This window comes from Barbus barbus (genome assembly GCF_936440315.1).
Source record: "Barbus barbus genome assembly, chromosome: 5".
Lineage (NCBI taxonomy): Eukaryota > Metazoa > Chordata > Actinopteri > Cypriniformes > Cyprinidae > Barbus > Barbus barbus.
This window is the reverse complement of record NC_136733.1, coordinates 389,712-412,363: the sequence shown is the minus strand read 5'-3', so window position 1 is coordinate 412,363 and position 22,652 is coordinate 389,712. Positions and strand designations below refer to the sequence as shown.

The 22,652-nt window shown below is 41.4% G+C and overlaps 1 protein-coding gene across 3 annotated transcripts in view; it reads right to left on the bottom strand.

The window, feature by feature from the left end:
- Nucleotides 1–11,452: 11,452 nt before the first annotated feature.
- Nucleotides 11,453–22,652, bottom strand: part of LOC306869232 (protein Hook homolog 3-like) — a 30,092-nt gene continuing 18,892 nt past the window's right edge. For 2 of the 3 annotated variants that reach the window (XM_079415906.1, XM_079415907.1), the window contains 11 exons: nucleotides 22,013–22,097; nucleotides 21,836–21,905; nucleotides 21,396–21,536; nucleotides 21,029–21,116; nucleotides 17,217–17,251; nucleotides 16,635–16,717; nucleotides 16,437–16,537; nucleotides 16,233–16,337; nucleotides 15,855–15,926; nucleotides 12,926–13,062; nucleotides 11,453–12,416 (listed from right to left, as the gene is read on the bottom strand). In XM_079415906.1, the coding sequence (XP_079272032.1) occupies nucleotides 12,401–12,416; nucleotides 12,926–13,062; nucleotides 15,855–15,926; nucleotides 16,233–16,337; nucleotides 16,437–16,537; nucleotides 16,635–16,717; nucleotides 17,217–17,251; nucleotides 21,029–21,116; nucleotides 21,396–21,536; nucleotides 21,836–21,905; nucleotides 22,013–22,097 (933 nt within the window). In that variant the 3' untranslated portion in view covers nucleotides 11,453–12,400. Of the gene's footprint in view, nucleotides 12,417–12,776; nucleotides 13,063–15,854; nucleotides 15,927–16,232; nucleotides 16,338–16,436; nucleotides 16,538–16,634; nucleotides 16,718–17,216; nucleotides 17,252–21,028; nucleotides 21,117–21,395; nucleotides 21,537–21,835; nucleotides 21,906–22,012; nucleotides 22,098–22,652 lie in introns of those variants that run through there. The other variant, XM_079415908.1, reaches the window with a different exon arrangement.

Sequence of the window (22,652 nt, the reverse complement as noted above, 5' to 3'; positions counted from 1 at the left end):
GGTTTCCTCAGGCCTGCGCTCCCGGTCTCCAGACCCAGCACTGAGATGTTTGAACTCATCAGGTTCTTCTTGAGCCAACGACTGGTGCCGCAACTCTTTGGAAGAGATCTTTTATTATGCTCTTTAAAATATATTGTGGTTATTACCATAGTTGGGTTGTGAGAGCTGATCTGAGATCAGATATTTCTAATGGATGTCAAATACAAACCGAATACAGTTATGAGAAGATCTGAATGATCATTTTCTGTAAATGTGTGTGTTTGGCTATAGTAAACCATAGCCAAATTGGGGGTGGTGATGGCGCAGTGGATAAGACACATGCCTTTGGTGTGAGAGACCCGGGTTCGAATCCACTGTGAGACACCAATGTGTCCCTGAGCAAGACACTTAACCCCTAGTTGCTCCAGAGGCGTGCGACCTCTGACATATATAGCAATTGTAAGTCGCTTTGGATAAAAGCGTCAGCTAAATGAATAAATGTAAATGTAAACCATTAGTTCAGTCCAAATCTCGGCTGTCAGAGATCATTTATAATTAGCACACAGTTTAGATTGGTGTATGATTCTGGACGGTGTTGGGGAAAGTTACTTTTAAAAGTAATGCATTACAATATTGTGTTACTCCCTAAAAAAGTAACTAATTGCATTACTACATTACTTTTTATGGAAATACAATAATGTGTTATGTTACTTTTTAAATCTGGGCAGGGCTTGCTTGTTTGTTTTTAATTAAAAAAAAACAAAAATCTTCTTTTACAAATGTAAAAGCCCTTTCACACCAAAAGTTAAATGAATATGCCTCAGGCTGAAGGAAATGTAAATTCGCTTCTGTACAGTTGAGGGCGCATGAAGAATATGACGCAGGAGAAGAAAGATCAACACTATTCTAAACACAATAACTAGAATCAAACACAAATGTGTCATTTTTACTTAGTATGGTTAAATTGGATCATCAAAGGTCAGTAGCAAAGACTACTGCTGCCACCGATCTGGACGAGCTCACAGAGACTGTAACATCATATATCAGTTTCTGTGAGGATATGTGCATTCCTACCAAGACTCATCTAAATCACAACAATGACAAACCATGGTTCACTGCAAAACTCAGACAGCTCCGTCAGGCCAAAGATGCTGCTTACAGAAAGGAGGATAAAGTCTTGTATAAACAGGCCAAATACACTGGAAAAGGAGATCAGAGTGGCAAAGAGGAATTATTCTGACAAGCTAAGGAACAAATTCGCTTCCAGTGTGGAAAGGTATGAAAGATATCACCAGTTACAAGACACCATCCCCCAGCACTCTGGAGAATCAACAACTGGCAGACGACCTGAATGAGTTCTACTGCATGTTTGAAAATCACCCCACACCCGCCCTGAACACCTCTCCACACAACCATTCACACCTCCAGCAACCCCTCTCTCCCCCACACCTACAATTCAGATCAGTGAAGGTGACGTGTGCCAGGTCTTCAGAAAGAACAAAAGAAGGAAAGCACCAGACCCAGACAATGTGCAAACAGGTCTGTGGATGATGCAGTCAATATGGGACTGCACTTCATCCTGCAGCATCTGGACAGACCAGGGACTTATGTGAGGATCCTGTTTGTAGAATTCAGCTCCGCTTTTAACACCATCATCCCGGACACCCTTCAGAATAAACTAACTCAGGTCTCCGTCCCCACCTCCGTCTGTCAGTGGATCAACAGCTTCCTGACAGACAGGCAGCAGCTAGTGAGGCTGGGAAAATTCACATCCAGCACTCGTACCATCAGCACTGGAGCTCCTCAGGGCTGCGTTCTCTCCCCACTGCTCTTCTCCCTCTACACCAACGACTGCACATCTAAAGAGCCCTCTGTCAAGCTCCTGAAGTTTGCAGACGACACCACACTGATCGGCCTCATCCAGGACGGTGACGAGTCTGCTTACAGACAGGAGGTTAAGGAGCTGGCTGTCTGGTGCAGTCTCAACAACCTGCAGCTTAACACGCTCAGAATGGAGATGATTGTGGACTTCAGGAGAAACCCCCCTGCACTCCCACCACTCACCATCATGAACAGCACTGTGACTGCAGTGGAGTCATTCAGATTCCTGGGCACCACCATCTCTCAGGACCTGAAGTGGGACAATCACATTGACTCTATTGTGAAAAAGGCCCAGCAGAGGTTGTACTTCCTTCGCCAGCTGAGGATGAGTTTTGTGTGAGTTTTTGGCTCTTAAAGTCACAGCAGAGGTTTCTGCAGACCAGTCAAGTTCTTCCACACAGACTCAATCAATCATTTCGTTTTGAGCCTTGACTTGACTTTGTCATGTTAGAAGAGAAAAGGGTCCTGTCCAAACACTTGCTATAATATTAGAAGCACACAATTCCCTAGAATACCATTATATGCTTTAACATTAAGGTTTCACGAGTTCACACTTACATATATTTAGCACGAGCAAGGTAATGCGTATTTGGCGAGTATAGTAATGCGTATTTGGCGTGCTGTCCTGGGGAAGGGCTCCGGGCTCAGGAATGGCCCGAACCCAGAGTACCCCCCCGTAGTGTGGTGAGAACTCTGGTGATATCTCTTGAGTGGAGAAGGGGTGGTGGAGGGTTGTTGATTATCCGTAAAATGAATAGAGGTATGTCAGCTGTATTTATAGCCGAGCATTGATTAACTTGAGTGCGAACCTCCTGTGTTAATTAGGCTAAGTATCTGACGCGCTCCTCCCAAACTTTGTTAATAAAACATCATTTGTACTCATGGAAATTACTAAAGTAGTTCAATAGAAGGGGGTGCCAATACTTTTGGCAATATAGTGTAGCTGATTTTATAAGATGTGCCTCTTTACACAGAGTGTGCCTGATCAAAAGTGAACAGCGAGGGCTCATGCAAAATCAATTTCAACACCCTGCATATTGATAGCGCAAAAATGATTAACAATATTAGAATGTTTGCTGGAGAGGGTGGTTACGGTAAGAAATTCAGCGGGAGTGGGAATAAGAAAACTGAAATGCTGTGACCAAACACCATACTAACACTGTTTAACACAAAAATACTAAAACCTAAACAGTCAAATGTGTAAATATTACTATGAACTGCACGAACATGACAGACTGAACATGAAAACTGACACTAAATGCATAAACACCAGCAGATGATCTGAACATGAGTCCGGATGAATCTGTGCTGAGAGACTGAACATCAATAACTCAACAAATGGAACGTGTTTCTCCTGAACAGCTGATAACCCCTTTATTGTGCTGTTCTACAACGACATGATTATTTCATTAAGTGCATTTCTAAGATTTGCTTTGGATATCAAAGTACAAAGATGTTACACGAAGACACAGGCTAATGACTGACTGAAATGCTGATGAATGGTGCAGTTTATTTATATTGAGTTTCTCTTCAAACACTTGTGAGACAGACGGACGGACAACAGCCTCACATTAAAGCCAATCCGCTCTCAATCATCCACATTTCACACCGTTCTCATTGCATTAATGCAGTGCTGCAGTTCACAAACCACCTGCAGGTCATCGTTGCAGTTCAGTTTAAACCTGAGAAGTACATTTTGTGAAATGTGAATGATGTGACTTGTGGAAATATATTCATATAAACAAACTTGAATTGACTTATATTGAATTATTTGATGAAACCATACTTTTAAATGAATGTAATGATAATATCTTTATGTTTTGCATTTGTGCATTTGATGCTGGTTCTGTTGTGATTCACATCAAACAGACTTTTGGGAAACAGAACAAAGCTTGGGTTCATTCATCTGATGGACGGAAACATCTGTATGTTCAAACACACACGTGTGAGGAGAAACCACACAGAAACAGGTGCACCAGATCAAAGCAGAAATATTAATAATCAGCACATCGTCTCTGTTCATCTCCATCATTACTCTAAAGCAGGTTTGTTTTTTTGTCAGTACAATGGAAGTCAAAATGGTTTGGTTACCAACATCCATTCAAGTTTTTGTGTTTCATAGAAGAAAGTAAGTCTTAAAGGTTTGGAACGACATGACAGGGACATTTGTTGTTTGGTCCAATATGGCAAAAATACAAATCTATTCCAGCCAAAATATATGCCAAAACATATATTGGTATAAAATAGATTTTATATGAAAATAAAATAGATTGTATTTAAATATTTTTTGAAACATACTTTAGCATTTTTGGCCTTTTTTTGATGTTTAGAAATATATTTTTACACAAATATCTAAAAAGTATATATATATTTTGGCTAATTGCATTTACCAGAAATACAGAACCAAAAAAGCAACTGTTTTGGAATAAATCCACATGAATTCAAGATGAGTCAATGTTTTTGTTGTCTTTCCTATTAGAGAAAATATGCACATTTTAAATGTGTAAATTTGACTAAAGTACTTCAATGTTCACAAGTACACTAGCATATAGATGATGAAGACAGAAAACCGTCAGCTTCTGATTCCTCAGCGCTGCTGAAGAGACTCCGAGAGGATCTCAGATGATGGGATGATCTCCGCAGTAATGGAGACTCAGAAGATCATCCGTACGGAAACACTCAGCGTGAGACTGAGGGAATCTTCACAGATGAACATGAACACACTCCAGCAGACGGCTGCTGACTCTCAGATGGAAACTCTGTGAGGAATGTGACGGTCATCAAAGCCTTGGTGTTGGTCAGAAACGGCCTCGATGAACACATTTGTCATGCTCTTCTGCTGCAGTTCAGAACAGCAGCTCATGCTTGTAAAACCTAGAAAAACAGCTCTGTAGTATTGCTCACAGAGACAAATGAAGCGCTACGCGTGAAGAGCCGTCCGAACGAAAGCTCCGAGTCGACCACATGAACCGTGGACTTCCAGTAATCGGCCTGAATCAGACGAGCCGGACGACAGTCATGTGACCACATCACACGGCTGGACAAACAACCCAATGACCCTCAATGAAAACCAGCTTTAGTGAATCACAACCACTAAACCAGACAGATCAAAACACTCGTGTAAATGCCAAAGAAAGTACAAAAAACACACTAATGACATGACATTGCAGCAGAACAGTCAAATCTGTAACGATCATAAATGACGATCGCACCTCGTTTACAAACCTACTGTCAAAAATCATTCAGTTTTACAGACTATAAACCTTTATAAAAGGAGCAGGACTTCAGGATTCAGCAGCTGCTCTCATTTACCACAGAAATGTTCCAGCTACAGTTAAACATTAATTAATTAAAACTGATAATAAGCTTTAATATATAATTAACCAACCCACATTATTAGCTCATTAGTGGGATGTAGATCATAAACTTCTGATTACAGCGATGTGATGCACTGTTAATTAGTGTTTCGTATCAGATACTGGTTTTTATTCATATTTCATTTTTTATTTGTGTATTTTCTGTTTTTATTTTAGAGCTTTAGTCATTTTGTTGTGTTTTTATATATTTTTTAAATATCCATATTTTTATTCACTTTCAGATTTACTTTTAGTTATTTTACATAACATTAAATAAATATTACAAATGTTACATAGAATGACTATTTCGACAAACTATTTCTCCGTCTAAATACTGTAAAGCTGATATAAAGCCACCCAGCACTATACAAATAATATTGACTTGACTTGACATAGTAGTCAACATTTGAAGTGGATCAAAAAAAGTTAATCAAAGTTGTCCTAAGACAAGAACACATTTTGGTTTAGGTTTTAGGACAACTTTGATGAAAGGTCTTGATCCACTTCAAATGTTGACATATACACACTGAACAAAATTATAAACGCCACACTTTTGTTTTTCCCCCATTTTTCATGAGCTGAACTCAAATATCTAAGACTTTTTCTATGTACACAAAAGGCCTATTTCTCTCAAATATTGTTCACAAATCTGTCTAAATCTGTGTTAGTGAGCACTTCTCCTTTGCTGAGATAATCCATCCACCTCACAGGTGTGGCATATCAAGATGCTGATTAGACAGCATGATTATTGCACAGGTGTGCTTAGGCTGGCTACAATAAAAGGCCGCTCTAAAATGTGCAGTTTTACTGTATTGGGGGGTCCGGGGGAGTCCGAAATCCAGTCAGTATCTGGTGTGACCACCATTTTCCTCACGCAGTGCAACACATCTCCTTCACATAGAGTTGATCAGGTTGTTGATTGTGTAATGTTGGTCCACTCCTCTTCAATGGCTGTGTGAAGTTGCTGGATATTAGCAGGAACTGGAACACGCTGTCGTATAACCCGATCCAGAGCATCCCAAACATGCTCAATGGGTGACATGTCTGGTGAGTATGCTGGCCATGCAAGAACTGGGATGTTTTCAGCTTCCAGGAATTGTGTACAGATCCTTGCAACATGGGGCCGTGCATTATCATGCTGCAACATGAGGTGATGGTCGTGGATGAATGGCACAACAATGGGCCTCAGGATCTCGTCACGGTATCTCTGTGCATTCAAAATGCCATCAATAAAATGCACCTGTGTTCGTTGTCCATAACATATGCCTGCCCATACCATAACCCAACCGACACCATGGGCCACTCGATCCACAACGCTGATATCAGCAAACCGCTCCCCCACACGACACCATACACGCTGTCTGCCATCTGCCCTGTACAGTGAAACCTGGCCACTCAAGTCGGTTACGACGACGAACTGCAGTCAGGTCGAAACCCCGATGAGGACGACGAGCATGCAGATGAGCTTCCCTGAGATGGTTTCTGACAGTTTGTGCAGAAATTCTTTGGTTATGCAAACCGAGTGTTGCAGCAGCTCTCCGGGTGGCTGGTCTCAGACGATCTTGGAGGTGAAGATGCTGGATGTGGAGGTCCTGGACTGGTGTGGTTGCATGTGGTCTGCGGTTGTGAGGCCGGTTGGATATACTGCCAAATTCTCTGAAACGCCTTTGGAGACGGCTTATGGTAGAGAAATTAACATTCAATTCACAGGCAACAGCTCTGGTGAACATTCCTGCAGTCAGCATGCCAATTGCACGCTCCCTCAAAACTCGCAACATCTGTGACATTGTGTTGCGTGAGAAAACTGCACATTTTAGAGTGGCCTTTTATTGTGGCTAGCCTAAGGCACACCTGTGCAATAATCATGCTGTCTAATCAGCATCTTGATATGCCACACCTGTGAGGTGGATGGATTATCTCGGCAAAGGAGAAGTGCTCACTAACACAGATTTAGACAGATTTGTGAACAATATTTGAGAGAAATAGGCCTTTTGTGTACATAGAAAAAGTCTTAGATATTTGAGTTCAGCTCATGAAAAATGGGGGCAAAAACAAGTGTTGCGTTTATAATTTTGTTCAGTGTATATATAGACACACACACACTCATAATTTCAGTTTTTACACTTTTGTAAAAGGAAAAATGTTATGGTTTTAGTTTTAATTAAGTATAATAACCCTGCTTCTAAACTGCAGTGATTAATATGAATGGGAATATATGCAAGGCATGTCCTGCAAAGCCTACAAACAACCAAAATGATCAATAATAACAGAAAACAATAGTTTTTATGCCTGTAGTTCGCTCCTGCTGCTCTGTTGCATTAACTGTCAAATATACCGGTGAGTTTCCCGTACTAATACATGACACAGCGCTGATGTGTTTTATACTCAGAGGACAAGCAGATGTTTGTGCTGTTAGTCAATCCATTGGTTTTATTACAGAGTTTGGCTGCAGACGCCTGTGAAGAGAGGACACATCTTCATCTGAACGATCAACATTTCCTACAGCAATACATCAAACCATGCATCCATCATCCTCAGCCATGCATTAAACTCCCTCGCCTCTACCAGACAGAACCGGGCCTCAGAGCCAATCATTCCCACATTCATCCACACTAACGGCCCGTCTGAGCCAACCACTAGATCCTCGGAGAACCCAACCTGAATGAACCCGTGAACACAGAATCTGTTTTAAGGTCAACAGACAAAGACAGGAGCTTCAGAGTGCAGATGATGTGCAGTGAACACAAGAAATCATATGATTTACAGTCACCAAAAATAACTTTTGGGGTTTTTTTATATTAAAAATAAATAAGCAAGCACAACTCAGGTGACAAAGAGTAATGCAAAAGTAACAATTCAATTCAAGCTTATTTGTATATCACTTTTCACAATGCAAATCGTTACAAAGCAGCTTTACAGAAAATTAAAATTTCTACATTATATTTGGTAGTAGCTTATCAGTGGTGATTGACCTCAATTTGATGTCCATATGGCAGAAATGTCCGGTAAAAATCAAGCAGTTAGTTAATGTCATGTAATCAAACAGTCGGTGAACACTATTAACGGCAGTGATTATATGTTGCGATCACACTTATAGCAAAATTTGGCAGTTTGTATGTTGTCTGAGGGGTTGGCATCATCTCTTCTCAGGTGTTCGGTCATCTCAGGTCTTTGTAATGCATTACTTTCCATAAAAAGTAATTAAGTAAAGCAATTAGTTACTTTTTCATGGAGTAACACAATATTGTAATGCATTACTTTGAACTGTGCTTGTGCTGTGAACGGCCACTCGTGCGTCTCTGTAGTGCTGTATTCATCCATCGTTAGCGTCTCTTCTCATCTGTTTGGTGTTTGAGAAGACGGACCTGTGAACAAACTCCAGTGAGAGAAACTCCTGGCTTTCATTTGACATTCATTCCTTTGTCGTTCGGTGCGTACGGTGTATACTTTTTCATCTTTATGCTTGTTTCCTGGGAATAAAGCCTGTTATGGATGTTACAGGACTCTTTAAGTCAGGATGATTTGTTCAGATGTTTTTTGAAAGACAGTGAGAGACAAAGACAAAAATCTCCTGAAGACATTCAGAATGAATATCATGATGCACATCATCATCATCAGCCACAGATCTGTGCAGTAATACATCATTTAACCCTTTCAGACTAGTCTCCACTGCACTCGTGATCTGATGAACTGAAACGGACAGTAGCTCGGACGCTGTTGGTCAAATCCGGCTGAATACAGGGAACACTCTTCAACACAAAGGTGCTTAAAAGGTTCTTCACAGCGATTTTTGCGAACCATTTTTGGTTCCACAAAGAACCAGTTCTTTAAAGAACCATCTCTTTCTTACCTTTTTATAATCTGAAGAACCTTCTTTCCCCACAAAGAAGCTTTTGTGAAACATTCAATTTATGGAACCATAAAAAAAAAAAAAAAAAAAAAAAAAAAAAAAAAAAAGTTATTCTATGGAGTGAAGCTGTGCTGCACAAATACAGTCTGGTGAGAAATGAAGCGGGACTGGTGTTCAGGACATGGGTCCGGCGTCGCTCACCTGTGTTTTTCATTAAAGAGCCAGTCGATCCCGCACTAGAAATCCTCAATAAGCGCTTTGTGCTGTCGGCAGCTACAGGTCATTTACAATTAAAATCCACGCGTTGCATAAATGCACACATGCTGAGGTCAGTTTTCCTGAGGCTCGACAGATCAGAATAATTATCAGGCTACGCTTTGAATGATGGCACTAATTTGTTTGGAGTGTTTTTGACATCAGTTCTGGGCCGGATCAGAGGGAAGAGCGTTAAAGACGCCTATCAAACGCTTTGGCTAATGTTTCTATTCTGACCGCATGAGAACAAGCTCATCAGAGGCTCAACGACTCCAGAAACAGAAACGGGTAACGTGAGACGCCACAGTTTAATCCAATCCCAGAGCTTTTACACCATCGCTCCTGTCCTGTCCTGTTAAAGGAAATAAACCAGAGCTGAAGTACGCTCACTCTCATATCACTCCAAACCCGAATGCTGTTGTTTGTTCTGTGGAACACCAAAGGAAAAGCATTCATTATCAAGTCTCTCAAGATCCAAAAGACAACAAAAGACACAATAAATGAATGATGAAAACAGTCCACACTCTTAAAAATAAAGGTGCTTAAAAGGTTCTTCATGGTGATGCCATAGAAGAACCATTTTTGGTTACACAAAGAACAAGTTCTTTAAAGAACCATCTCTTTAGCCAAGCATTCACATAATGCATCTTATAATCTTGTACTGCAGTTATATCTGATCAAATGTACATTATTATTATTCTTTAGCTTGAACAAATCATTTTTGCTTAGATGGAACAGCAGCTACGCTAATTATGTCTCTATTTGTTTCTCTGTTTCTAAATTTGAATTGAACTGAATTGAAAAGGTTATGGAACCATTTAGACAAAAAAAAGGTTCTTCTATGGCATCACTGTGAAGCACCTTTATTTTTAAGAGTGCATATGCCTCGTGCGCTATTATTTACCTGTTTCTGCTCCTCACACACATAATTACATGATTTCAGAAGGTTTGGAATATAATGCACGTGATTCATGTGGCCTGTTTGAGAAAACCGCTCCGTCTGTTCGCTCACTTCTGACAGCAAAATGGATATACTTGTGTGACTTTCTGACATTTACAGATGAAGAATATAACTGTGACATGTCAGCTGTGCACTGAAGAAAACAACATCTCGAGTGCAAACAGCACAAATATATTCGCCGTTTGTCATGGTGGATCGATCTGATCCATGATCAACATTAAGGGCTGCTTCAGAATAAGTGTGCACATCAAATGATCTTGACTCACTGAATCTGGATCAAATTAGTTAGATTGTGTGAACTTAAATTGTCATTTATGGAACCGCTTTAGCCCCGATTGATTTGTTCGGTTATTTCAAGTCAGGTTTTGGACTTTAATCCCTGCTTTTCTTAGCGCTCTCTACGAAACAGACCTCAGTTGTTGAAAATAAACTTACTGATGATGATAACAGGAAGGACATTGTGCAATTGTGGATTCATTTACGTCTTTTACACTGATTTTCTCTGCAAACGTTAGATGTGAATATTAATCCTTATCCACGTTTGTGTGATGAAATCTGAGTTTGGAGTCTGTTCTGCTGCACTTTTGAGCAGAAAGTTGGAAATTCTGACTTTCTAAGTAGACGGCGTTCGGTCAGAGCCTTCAGCCGAAAGGTCAAAGGTCAAGCCCAGGGATGTCCAAACTCGGTCCTGGAGGGCCGGTGTCCTGCAGAGTTTAGCTCCAACTTGCCTCAACACACCTGCATGGAAGTTTCTAGTACGCCTAATAAGAGCTTGATTAGCTGCTTCAGGCGTGTTTAATTAGTGTTGGAGCTAAACCCTCCAGGACAGAGTTTGGACAGCCCTGGTCAAGCCGGGTCAGAGGTCACAATTCGTTTGGGCTGAACGTGGTGTTACAGTGAAGAGATGAACATTAAGAGCAAAAAAGCTGTAGAAATCAACAACAGAGCAGCATCATCATTCTGCAGCTAAACTATAAGAGAACAGGAAATCACTTCTAACGCTGATTAGCGGAGAGGAAATGAGAAGCAAAGAGCAGCGCTGTCTCGTTACGTTCATTTGCATTTGTGACCGCGGGCGTCCACAGCTGCTTTTACGGTAATGAATATTCCTGCATTGAGACAGAAATTGATAATTGGCTACAGCAAATCAAACAAAGAACAGCCGTGATTCTGACACATGAATGTTTTATACAAGCTTTATTTACAACTTGAATAACAACTGTACAGTTTTGCAGCGTTGGAAGCACAGATTCATCAACAGAATGTGAATGGAGACACATTATGAAACGCATCTAACCGGTTCCTCCAGCCGCACACATACAGTATGTACATATTGTATACAAGCAATATAAAACTTGGCAAATGGAACGAATATTTGCTACTTCAGACGAATGTTCAATCGCACAGATCACGACTGAAGTACTGATCTGGTGTTTTCTGCTCATGGACGGTTGTTTAACCTCTGAACTCATGAGAAACACATTCAATCGCCTGTTAAAAACCACACAAGAACACTGCTGGAGTAATAAAATATATACCGATCGTCACGCAGACACGGCTCGTCCGGCAATCGCTGTGCGTTAGTACATGAATATTTAGTAACAGCTGATGAAGAAAAGCAGCAGAGCAGGTTTAAATGTCAGAATATGTACTGCTGTGGTTTGTAACATTGTGTCAGAATCATCATCAAAGCACTTACTGATTTAGTATAAAACAAACTGAAAGAGCGGAAGCAACACTGTCATTCTCACACTGATTCTACTGAAACACGTCCAGCATCCAGACGCTGAAGAAAGAATCGATACAACAGCTGATGAAGCAGGTATGATGAGACCACAGAAAATACTGAATCACTCCACAATGATGCGACTAAAATTAAAACATGTCAGAGTTCATCCTTTAAAGCGTATCAGTCACAGCCGCACATCCAGCGGCCGAGCTCTCGCCGACAGCATGATTGACAGGCGCCGGCCCCACCCACTTCTGATCGGGAGGACAACGGTTAGCAATCTGGTTTAGTTAGTGTACAGCGATGGGTTAAACTCAGCAGCATGAGCTCAAATCACACTCAGTCATGCAGCCCCGCCCCCAATGGCATGCAGCCCCGCCCCCTGCCGCTCATGCTTTAACGTCACTGTGAAAGAAAGAGATTGACAGGTGTCAGTCAGTGATTGACAGCAGCGGTGAGTCTGTATTAAGGCATTGGGAAGGAATCAACAAAACAAGCAACAAGAAGCACCCAATCGCTGGAAGAAACGACGGAGCAACGCACGTTTAAATAAACATTGTGTTTGGTGCAACATTTTCTCTTTCAATGCATAGATATTAATGTAGAATAAAGAGCACAGATTCAAGAATGAAGAGGGAACCGCAGCTTAGACCAGTCTAAGAGCAAATAAAACACTGTGCGTAAGTAACCATCCTTAAAATACTGAAAAGCCTCCTTAAAAAAAGCATCCAACAGGAACGGACGTCTGGAGTGTGTTCGTTCATTAATGCTGATAGGTTAAAGTGGGCGTGTCCGGATACCCTGATTAGTCAGATCAGTGGAGAGAAGCATATTAAGACAGCGAGGATGGGGTGGGTGGGGGGAGTCGGGCATCCTGATTGGCTGTGGTGAGGGTTGCCGTGGCGCCGCTCTACCTGGCTGCAGTGGGCTGCACATGGCCCGGATACGCCCGGCGGGTGCTGGTGGCCTGTCTCTGCCGTGCTAAGAAAGACTGACCCGAACCAGTGCTGGCCAACCGGTCCTCAGCCGCCTTCTTCTGCAGCGCCATCCCCTGAACACACACACACACACACACACACACACACACACACACAGATCATGATTTAACCCTTCATATCCGTCACAAACACACTAGAACAGACAAACTGCAGGTTAGGGAGTGGGTGACCAGACGTCCCGTTTTTCCCGGGAGTCACAATTCGTTGTCGATTAACTTAAAGTCAGTGAAGGCGCGATAGGCAGAAACGCGCTGATAGAAGTGCTCTCTCTCACACGCTCCACTTCTTCAGTTCTCATACAGCGCTCAAATACACACACAGCAGTCCACATGTATATCGTGTAGAGTCCGAGTATCTCACGTAAATACAGTCGGTTATGGCTTAAGTGAGCGTAAACAGGTGGGTGAAACCTGAATGTGTGTCAGTATTACATGCCTTCCGTCTTACAGGGACAGCATTCCTAAAATGCATATCTATGTCATTAATGTTAACCAACAAAAGATGTTAAATAAATGTATACTTGTTAAGTAAACCTACTGTATCTGAAAAATTAGTTTAATTTGTATCTTTACCAAAAAAAAAAAAAGAAAATTTATTCCAGTTTTTCCAAATTCAATCCTTGATGCATATTTCTCATAAGCTTAATTGATTTGGTCTAAAGAGAGAAGAATTAATGACTATTTTTGTTTGAAGACTACATATAAAATAGCTGCCAAAATAAAGGCTGGTAACTGCAGTTTGACTAAAAGCAATGACTTTTCGTCGACTAAAACTATGAAAGACTCAAATGACTAAAATGTGACCAAGACTATTAAACATTTTCGTCTCAAGATAAAGACTAAGTCAAAAATACCTGGCAAAATGAACACGGCCTAGATCACTGTCTATCACTCGACGGCTGCTCTGTCGATTCTTCTTCATCAGTTAGGAACCTAGGTGTGAATCTTTCCTTCCAAAGTCATGTTTCTAGCATCTGTAAAACTGCATTTTTCCATCTTAAAAATATATCTAAATTATGACCTATGCTCTCAATGTCAAATGCAGAAACATTAATTCATGCGTTCATGACCTCGAGGCTAGATTATTGGGTGGTTGCTCTGCACGTTTAATAAACAAACTCCAGTTGGTTCAAAATGCAGCAGCTAGAGTTCTTACTAGAACCAGGAAGTATGACCACATTAGCCCGGTTCTGTCAACACTGCACTGGCTCCCTATTAAACATCGTATACATTTTAAGATCTTGCTAATTACCTATAAAGCCCTGAATGGTTTGGCTCCTCAGTATTTGAGTGAGCTCTTATCACATTATAGTCCTGCACGTCTGCTGCGATCCCAAAACTCTGGCCATTTGATAATACCTAGAATATCAAAATCAACTGCAGGCGGCAGATCCTTTTCCTATTTAGCTCCCAAACTCTGGAACAATCTACCTAACACTGTTCGGGAAGCAGACACACTCTGTCAGTTTAAATCTAGATTAAAGACCCATCTCTTTAACCTGGCTTACACATAATACACTATCACATTTCTATTATTCAAATCCGTTAAAGGATTGTTAGGCTGCATTAATTAGGTCAACCAGAACCGGGAACACTTCCCAAAACACCTGATGTACTCGTTACATTGTTATAAGAATGGCATCTACACTAATATTAGTCTGTTTCTTTCTTATTCCGAGGTCACCGTAGCCACCCAGATCCAGACTGTATCCAGATCAGATGGTGGATCAGCACCTAGAGATGACCTCTACAGCCCTGAACGTCAGCAGAGATCAGGACAACTACATGAGCCCCAGAGACAGATCCTCTCCGAAAACCTCATCATCTAGACAGCCATCAGGATAAGACCACGGGAACCAGATGAGTCCTCTGCACAATCTGACTTTGTTGCAGCCTAAAAATAAACTGCTGGTCTCATCTGACCAGAGGAGAACGGCAAACTATTTCCCTGTTTAATACTGTAAACCTGCTTTGACACAATCTGCATTGTAAAAAAACGCTATATAAATAATGGTGACTTGACTTGACTTGTCTTTGCTCTATTTCGACAACATAATAATTCCAAACAGCCACAGCACTGTTTTGTGTCTCTGAGCAACATGACGGCGATTCGTTCCTAAATTAATCATCCATTTAAATGATTCGGTTCAAACACAGTGACTCACTTTAACAGTGACTTGTTGCCACCTGCTGGCAGTTTTAATTTCACATTTAAAGTATCTTTTCATTTTTTTATAATTTCAAATATAACTTTCAACGTTTTATGTTTAAAATATCAAAACACAATTTCTGCATTTGTAACTGCAGATTAACTGCTTGAAACAGTGTGTAAATACATCTACATGCCTCTTCAGACGCAGCGTCTGTGTTTCCTCTGCATTGCAAAGATTCATTTTTATTGATACTGATTTCATTTGCCTGGCAAGAGCCCAAATGTCTTCTTATTAAAATTGACCGATTAAATGTAAGAATTTGACTCAAAAGATGATGCACACTTTTATAAAAAAAAAATGGCTTTATAAAGGTAAAAATGTAATGTTGTTCATAAAAATGGTAATGTTGTTCATTACTACACAAGCAGCACGTGACTCAGGGAACCCGTCCTCTGCATGTGCTGCAAGTTTATTGTGCATGAGATGCGTCTGTAAACCTGTTTGTGACAAAAACGTAAAGATCTTCCTGCAGTTTGTTACCAAAGTAAAGCCTGAGATGATCATATGGAGACAGCACTATCCCTAACCATAAGCTAACATCAGAGGGTTTATCCAGACAGCTGGAGGAGAGGCAGGGCTCAGGTGCAGTGTAAGGTCATGTTCTCATGTTCTCATGACAGTGCTGATACGCACCATGTTGTACCAGGCAGATACAATGAGTTTCTCCTCCTGGTCTCTCTGAGACCTCGTCTTGTCGTGCTCCCTCTGCACACAGAAACACAGTACAGTCACATGACCGAGTGTGTCTATGAGTGTGTGTATATGTGCACTTGTACAGCTATCTCTGTGAGGGCCGGTTTGAGTTTTAGACCCCTGAAGTAAGAGCCTTTTTAAGAGACTTTCTGAAAGCCCTTTAAAGGCCTGTTTGAGGGTCAAGACTTGGTTTTAGGGGTCAGGTTATAATTGGGTAAAGGGTAGGTTTAGGGTAAAGAGCTAGAGTTTGTATTGTGCCAATGAATGTCCTCTCAAAGAAGCTGTACAGAGGTAGGTGTGTGTGTGTGTGTGTGTGACCTCGAGTGAGTGAATCATCCTCTCTCGCTCATGCAGCTGGTTCTTCAGAGCCTGGACCTCAGGAGCAGAACCCTGATTCTGTTTGGGGTCCAGCGTACGAATGACCTGCACACAGAAACACAGACACAATCAACATCAACATCACACACACACACACACACACACACACACACACACACACACAGAAGAGTGTGTCAGACGTACGCTCTTGGCTTTCTCCAGGTATTTCTTGTATCTCTCCTCCATCTGTTTCATATCTTCATCCTTCCTCTTCAGTGCGTCCTCCAGCTCTTCAATCCTCTGAACTGAAACCAATCAACAAGCTCTCGTTTAACCACAATCTGCACACACACACACACACACACACACAAGTTTCCATGTATGATGCTCAGTGAGTCTCACCGCTGGAAGTGTGATTGTTCTCCAGCTCTTCAAACGCTGCACTCTTCTTCCGAAGCTCGTTAGTGGCGTCCCTTAATTTGTCCCTGCAGACAAGAACAATCACATGTGACCCTGCAGCACAAAAGCAGTCATGAGTAACACAGGTATATCTGTAGCAATAACCAACAATACATTGTATGGATCAAAATTATACATTTCTCTTTTATGACAAAAATCATTAGGATATTAAGATCATGTTCCATCAAGATATTTAGTACATTTCCTACCGTAAATATATCAAAACTTAATTTTTGATTAGTAATATGCATTGCTAAGAACTTCATTTGAACAACTTTAAAGGAGATTTTCTCAATATTTAGATTTTTTTGCTCCCTCAGATTCCAGATTTTCTAATAGTTGTATCTCAGACAAATATTGTCCTATCATAACAAACCATACATCAATGGAAAGATTATTTATCCAGCTTGAGATGATGCATAAATCTCCATTTCAAAAAATTAAACCAGTTTTGTGGTCCAGGGTCACATTTTCTCTGTCATTCATGTCATTTGTGAGTCTCAGTGATTTTCTGCTGATACTCACAGATGTTCCTGGCACTTCCTCTTCATCAGGACCGTCTGGATAAGAAGCAGAGATGTTAGAGTTCATCCAGCACACACACAGGCGTCATGCATTAATGCTCATGTGAAGCACTGCAGCGCCTCCTGCTGGACACCAGCGGAACAGCCACACGCCGCCCTACACAGTGTGCACTTCTGAGGGTGCTGGAGAGGGGTTTTGAGGCACTGCTCATGTGTGTTATTGTGTCAGTGTCCAGCAGAGGACGCCGAAGAGACACACAACACCACAAAACACCATCAGCAAATCAACACCAGAGCAAACAAATGAACAAACAGTGTCTAATGATTCACATGAACACCACAGGAATATAGATATCAGTGATAAAACACCGCTACAGACGAGTCAGCACGCTCTATCAACAACTGACCACTCTCATATTAGTATAATTGATACTAATAGTTTTATTAATATTTTAAATCTTTGAGTTTTTATTTTCTGATTTTTGTTACAATTTTAGTCATTTTGAGGCGTTTCTGTCATTTTTAGTAGTCCATATAGTTTTTGTTAATTTTTATTTCAGTTTGATTTTTAGTTATTTTAGTATAACAAGTTAAACTAAATTAAAACAATAAATATTGCTTGGAAACTAGTGGGAATATATTTTTTTTAAATATTTGATTTCACTTAACGTTTATTTTATTTCAAGTAACAAAATGTTTTAAAATGGTTTTGGTTTTAGCTAACTGTAATAACCCAGCAACTGACTAGTGGGTTAGTGAGGTCAACTAGTGAATTTATGCAATGTCTGTGTGTGAAGTGTTCCAGTTAAGTGTAGTTATATGAGGACCGTTTTCATGTCTGGTGAACATGAACCTAAACCAGCCTTAAACAGCTCAACTTTAACACAGACCAGGTGACTAGTTGCTCAGATAACCTGCTGTCTAGTCTACTAAACACCTCTTAGAGGACAACATGGTCAATATAACTTCTCTTTAAAATTTATATTGGATTATATTGATATTTTTGAAAATTGTATCTGAGTTTTGGACTTGACAGAATGCACTGTTGGCAAATCTGACTCTATCGTTTATTTTTAAGCATGTTGTTAACTAATGTTCTGCTTCCAATGAGCAAAACTGAATTTGTGAAAATAAAAAATATAATACACCCATTCAAAAAAGATATTTAGTGATTGACAATCAAACCCCAGTGTGATGGAGTGCAGGACGATTCAAACACACATCAGATCAACATTAATGCGTCTTCATCCATCAGAGCAGCATCATCTTCAATCAGCATTCACCAAACTCCCATCTCATTCAACAATAAACCCAGCAGAAACAGTGCAGTAATCAGCAGACGGATCATGATCATCAGCTGCAGGAGCCACACGTGTGTGTGTGTGTGTGTGTGTGTGTGTGTGTGTGTGTGTGTGTGTGTGTGTGTGCCATGAGCTGCGCATGCGATCCAGCCCAAAACAATCCCAGAGCTGCATGATGCCTGACTGTACTTACAGCAGACCGAGAGAGATTTGATGCACAGACAGAAGAAGAGAGCAGAGCCTGTTACCAATGACACACAGACGGATGCCGGTCAGACTAAAGTAACGGACACACACTTCTGATGATGATGATGATGATGATGATGAAGGCATCACCCTCTGCACGCGACCGATGGCACGCCTGGATCATGCTACATCATGAGTGACATCACAGAAACAGGTTAGTAAAGACACGATCACGCCACACAGACCAGCGTCAGGGTTAGTCAGATCTAAAGCGGTCATGACATGAGGAATCCAATTGGCCTGGTTCTTTTGAGGTCTTTGTACCATTAAAACATCCTGCAAGTTTCCTAGCTTAAACGTCCTCCTCATTATAAACAAAGCATTTATTTAATCAAGCTCAGAAAATGGTGTCTGTTGTTGCATAAATGACATTATATGATAGTTCAGTGATGGAGCTAAACCGTACAGGACAGTGGACCTCATGGGATGGAATTGCTGACCCCTGAGAATGAAGATGAGACAGTTCAGAAATGTCTGTCTCAAATGTAGGACACTTAAGCCCCGTTCACACTAGCATGACTTGTGTCTGCATGTGGCCAGCGGCTGGGTCTACAGCTGAGAGAAGAACAATCTCATGAGCTCTACCGTCGTCTTTCCTATAGGCTGTCGCACTTCATTTGCATAAAGTTGAAGGATTCTGAACCTTGTTGCGTCGCTGGACACCCCATGCGGTCGCTGTCGCTCGTGTCGCCGGATATCGCCAGCTCTCCATGCGTGTCTCTTGTAGTGTGAACAGGGCTTCAGAGATGTTGTACAGGCAGCATATTTTGATTATTACATATTTGTTTGCATCAAACAAATCATAGAATTATTGATGACGTCGGCTGTTTTTTACACCCTAATAGGGCAGTGTATCCTGGGAGGTACTACTCATAAAATCCAAAATATATCAAATATTACAAAAATTCCTTTAAATGTTTTACTTAAGTCCAGATGATATAAAAAGTGACATGAAATGACTTTTTGCTGATCATGTTTTAGGGTTAAGCAGCTCGTTCACGTAAGGTACAGAGATATCAGAAGGATCCCAGCGTAAGGAACAAGTGGATAGTTTATTTTTAATGGTGGTCCGGATCGTGTCTGAGGATTTTGTCTTGTAATGGAGGCACAGTGTCATGGAGAGTCACAAAGAAACATCTGTTGAAAGATGAAGCAGAACTAGATCTGACTGCAGCTGCAGATGATTACTGACGAGCCTTAAAAATAATCATTTTTCCATACATCTATTTTAGTTTTAAGTAAACCTCAAGGAACATGTTAAAATAATTAAAAAGTCCATGTCATGTCCCCTTTAAATGTGCTATGTAACGGAGAGCAAACATCATGATACACACTGTCCATCATGCTGGAGGAAGAAGACATGCCGAGAGAAGGAACCTGCGACTGCGCTTCTGCCCATCATACAGGACATTACAGTCCAATGCTAGCATGCGAGAAGCGCTTGTGTGTGTCACAGATCATGTGATGAAGAACAGATGCTATGATCCCGCTCCTGAAGATCACGTGGACAAACAAACAGGCTCCTCTCTAAACAGATGTTCGGAGGATCTGCTGATGATCTTTCTGCTCATGAGGACGCTAACTCCTCTCTCTGAGCCGCTGCTGGATGTTTCAGTACTGGATGGACAGCTATATTTGATGGCTCATTACCTTTCAATCTAAACGATTACATTAATTACATGTTTATGGAATCACATATCGCCACTGAGTTTGATCACTCGTCACATTCGTCTCTATTTGGACTGGAGTGCATATCTTCTGGCATCTTATGATCCGATCCAATTCTGGAGTCACAACCCAATCCCAAAACTATTCTTGATCTACAAAGTCGTAATAATTAATGAGTTTACTGACTTTGTTTTTTTATTAATGTATTTTTGTTGAATTGCCTAAATAATTGTAAGTACTTATAAAATAATTACAAGTAAATAATCCCAACAACTGTTTGTGAAGTTTTGTCCTGTCCTTAAGACATAACTGACGGTGTTTACATTCATTCCACATCATAAAATCATTCAGAGATGCAAGTGTGTTTAAACAAGCTTTTCTCCCACCCCTGATACGAGCAGCTCAGGTTTATAGGGCTCCTCTCATGTGTGAATATCTGCTGCTTTGGTCTCTTTAGGAATGCTTTGTTGGCAGAGTGAAAATAGTGTAGACGGGGTGTGTGTGTGTGTGTGTGTTTCTGAACTGTGGTGATGAGCTGTGATCTCGATCACATTCAGATCAACAGCGTGACTGCAGTGTGATGAAACGCTGGACTCACATCATCTGCTTTGGATCCGTGTTCCTGAAGAGACTTCTGCAGCTCCTCCACCTGAGACTGACCCTCCAGCAGCCTCTGATTGACCAGCCTAACACACACACACACACACACACACACACACTTCAGGTCATTCACATGTGTACCTCCACGCTCTAGTCTGCATCACATTACTGAACCCACACGAATGATGTACTGCATGACTGTCAGAGACACTGAGACATCTACAAAACTTCTGTAAGTTTCTCTATGTGTGTGTGTATATGTGTGTGTGTGTGTCTCAGAGAGTGTGAGTGTGTGTGTGTGTGTGTGTGTGTGTGTCAGAGAGTGTGAGTGTGTGTGTGTGTGTGTCAGAGTGTGAGTGTATGACCTGTTCTCCGTCTCCAGCTCGTTCTTCCTGCTGTTGGCGTCCTCCAGTAAACTCTGCAGCAGAGCGATCTGTTCGTTATCAGATCCCTCCTGAGCCAGCTTCAGCATCTTGTTCTCGTGCTGCAGACGAATCAGACGCTCCCTGAGAAGACAACATGACAAGACCACACTCAGGACCAGAACAGGAGCTCACCAGACTATGATAACCTCTGCAGTCAGACATCTAACAAAAATTAGTTCCATCAGCAGAAGCATCTCAAACGGGTTCTGGATCCCTGAACTGATTTATAATGCTGCTGTTTGTTAGGCAGCATGAACCAGAGTTATACAGATCCGGTCTGAGCTGCTGGAGTCTCAGAGATCTGAGCGTGTGTGTGTGTGTGTGTGTGTGTGTATATGAGTGTGTGTATGAGTGTGTGTGTGTCACTGTATTTCTCCTACCGAATCTCTGGTGTGACGATCTCTGCGGCCAGCGAATCAGACGGCTCGTTACTGCCAAGTGGCACTAAACCTGATGATCAGCACATATCAACCCGTTACATACATAAACAATTAGGATGAGTTAAAAAACATATCCTGTATAAAAATGAGTCACTGTATGGAGTTTAAAGCGGTCACCTGACGTTAGCTGAGACTCCTGAGCTTTAACACACTTCAGCTCCTCAATCGTCTCCTTCAGAGAGTCTCGCTCCGTCCTCAAGCGCTACACACACACACACACACACACACACACGTCGTCAGTTTCATCCTTACATTCACATCGCATGTGTGCTTAGTACGGTTTTCTCTGCATGCAGCTCAGATGTAAATGCTTTGGCTTCACGAGTCAATTATACACCCTGCTAATGAAGTACATTCAAAACTTGACAAATCAAAACCTACATCTCATTTATTTAGAAGCTCTTTGTTCAGTCATTTACTGATAAACAGGACTGTTGTGTGTGTGTGTGTGTGTGTGTGTGTGAGATGTGTGTGTGTGTGAGATGTGTGGTGTGTGTGTGTGATGTGTGATGTGTGTGTGTGATGTGTGGTGTGTGTGTGTGTGTGTGAGGTGTGTGTGATGTGTGGTGTGTGTGATGTGTGTGTGAGGGGTGTGTGGTGTGTGTGAGGGGTGTGTGTGTGTGTGTGTGATGTGTGTGTGTGTGTGAGGGGTGTGTGGTGTGTGATGTGTGTGTGTGTGTGTGTGTGTGTGAGGGGTGTGTGTGTGTGATGTGTGGTGTGTGTGTGTGTGTGTGTGTGATGTGTGTGTGAGGGGTGT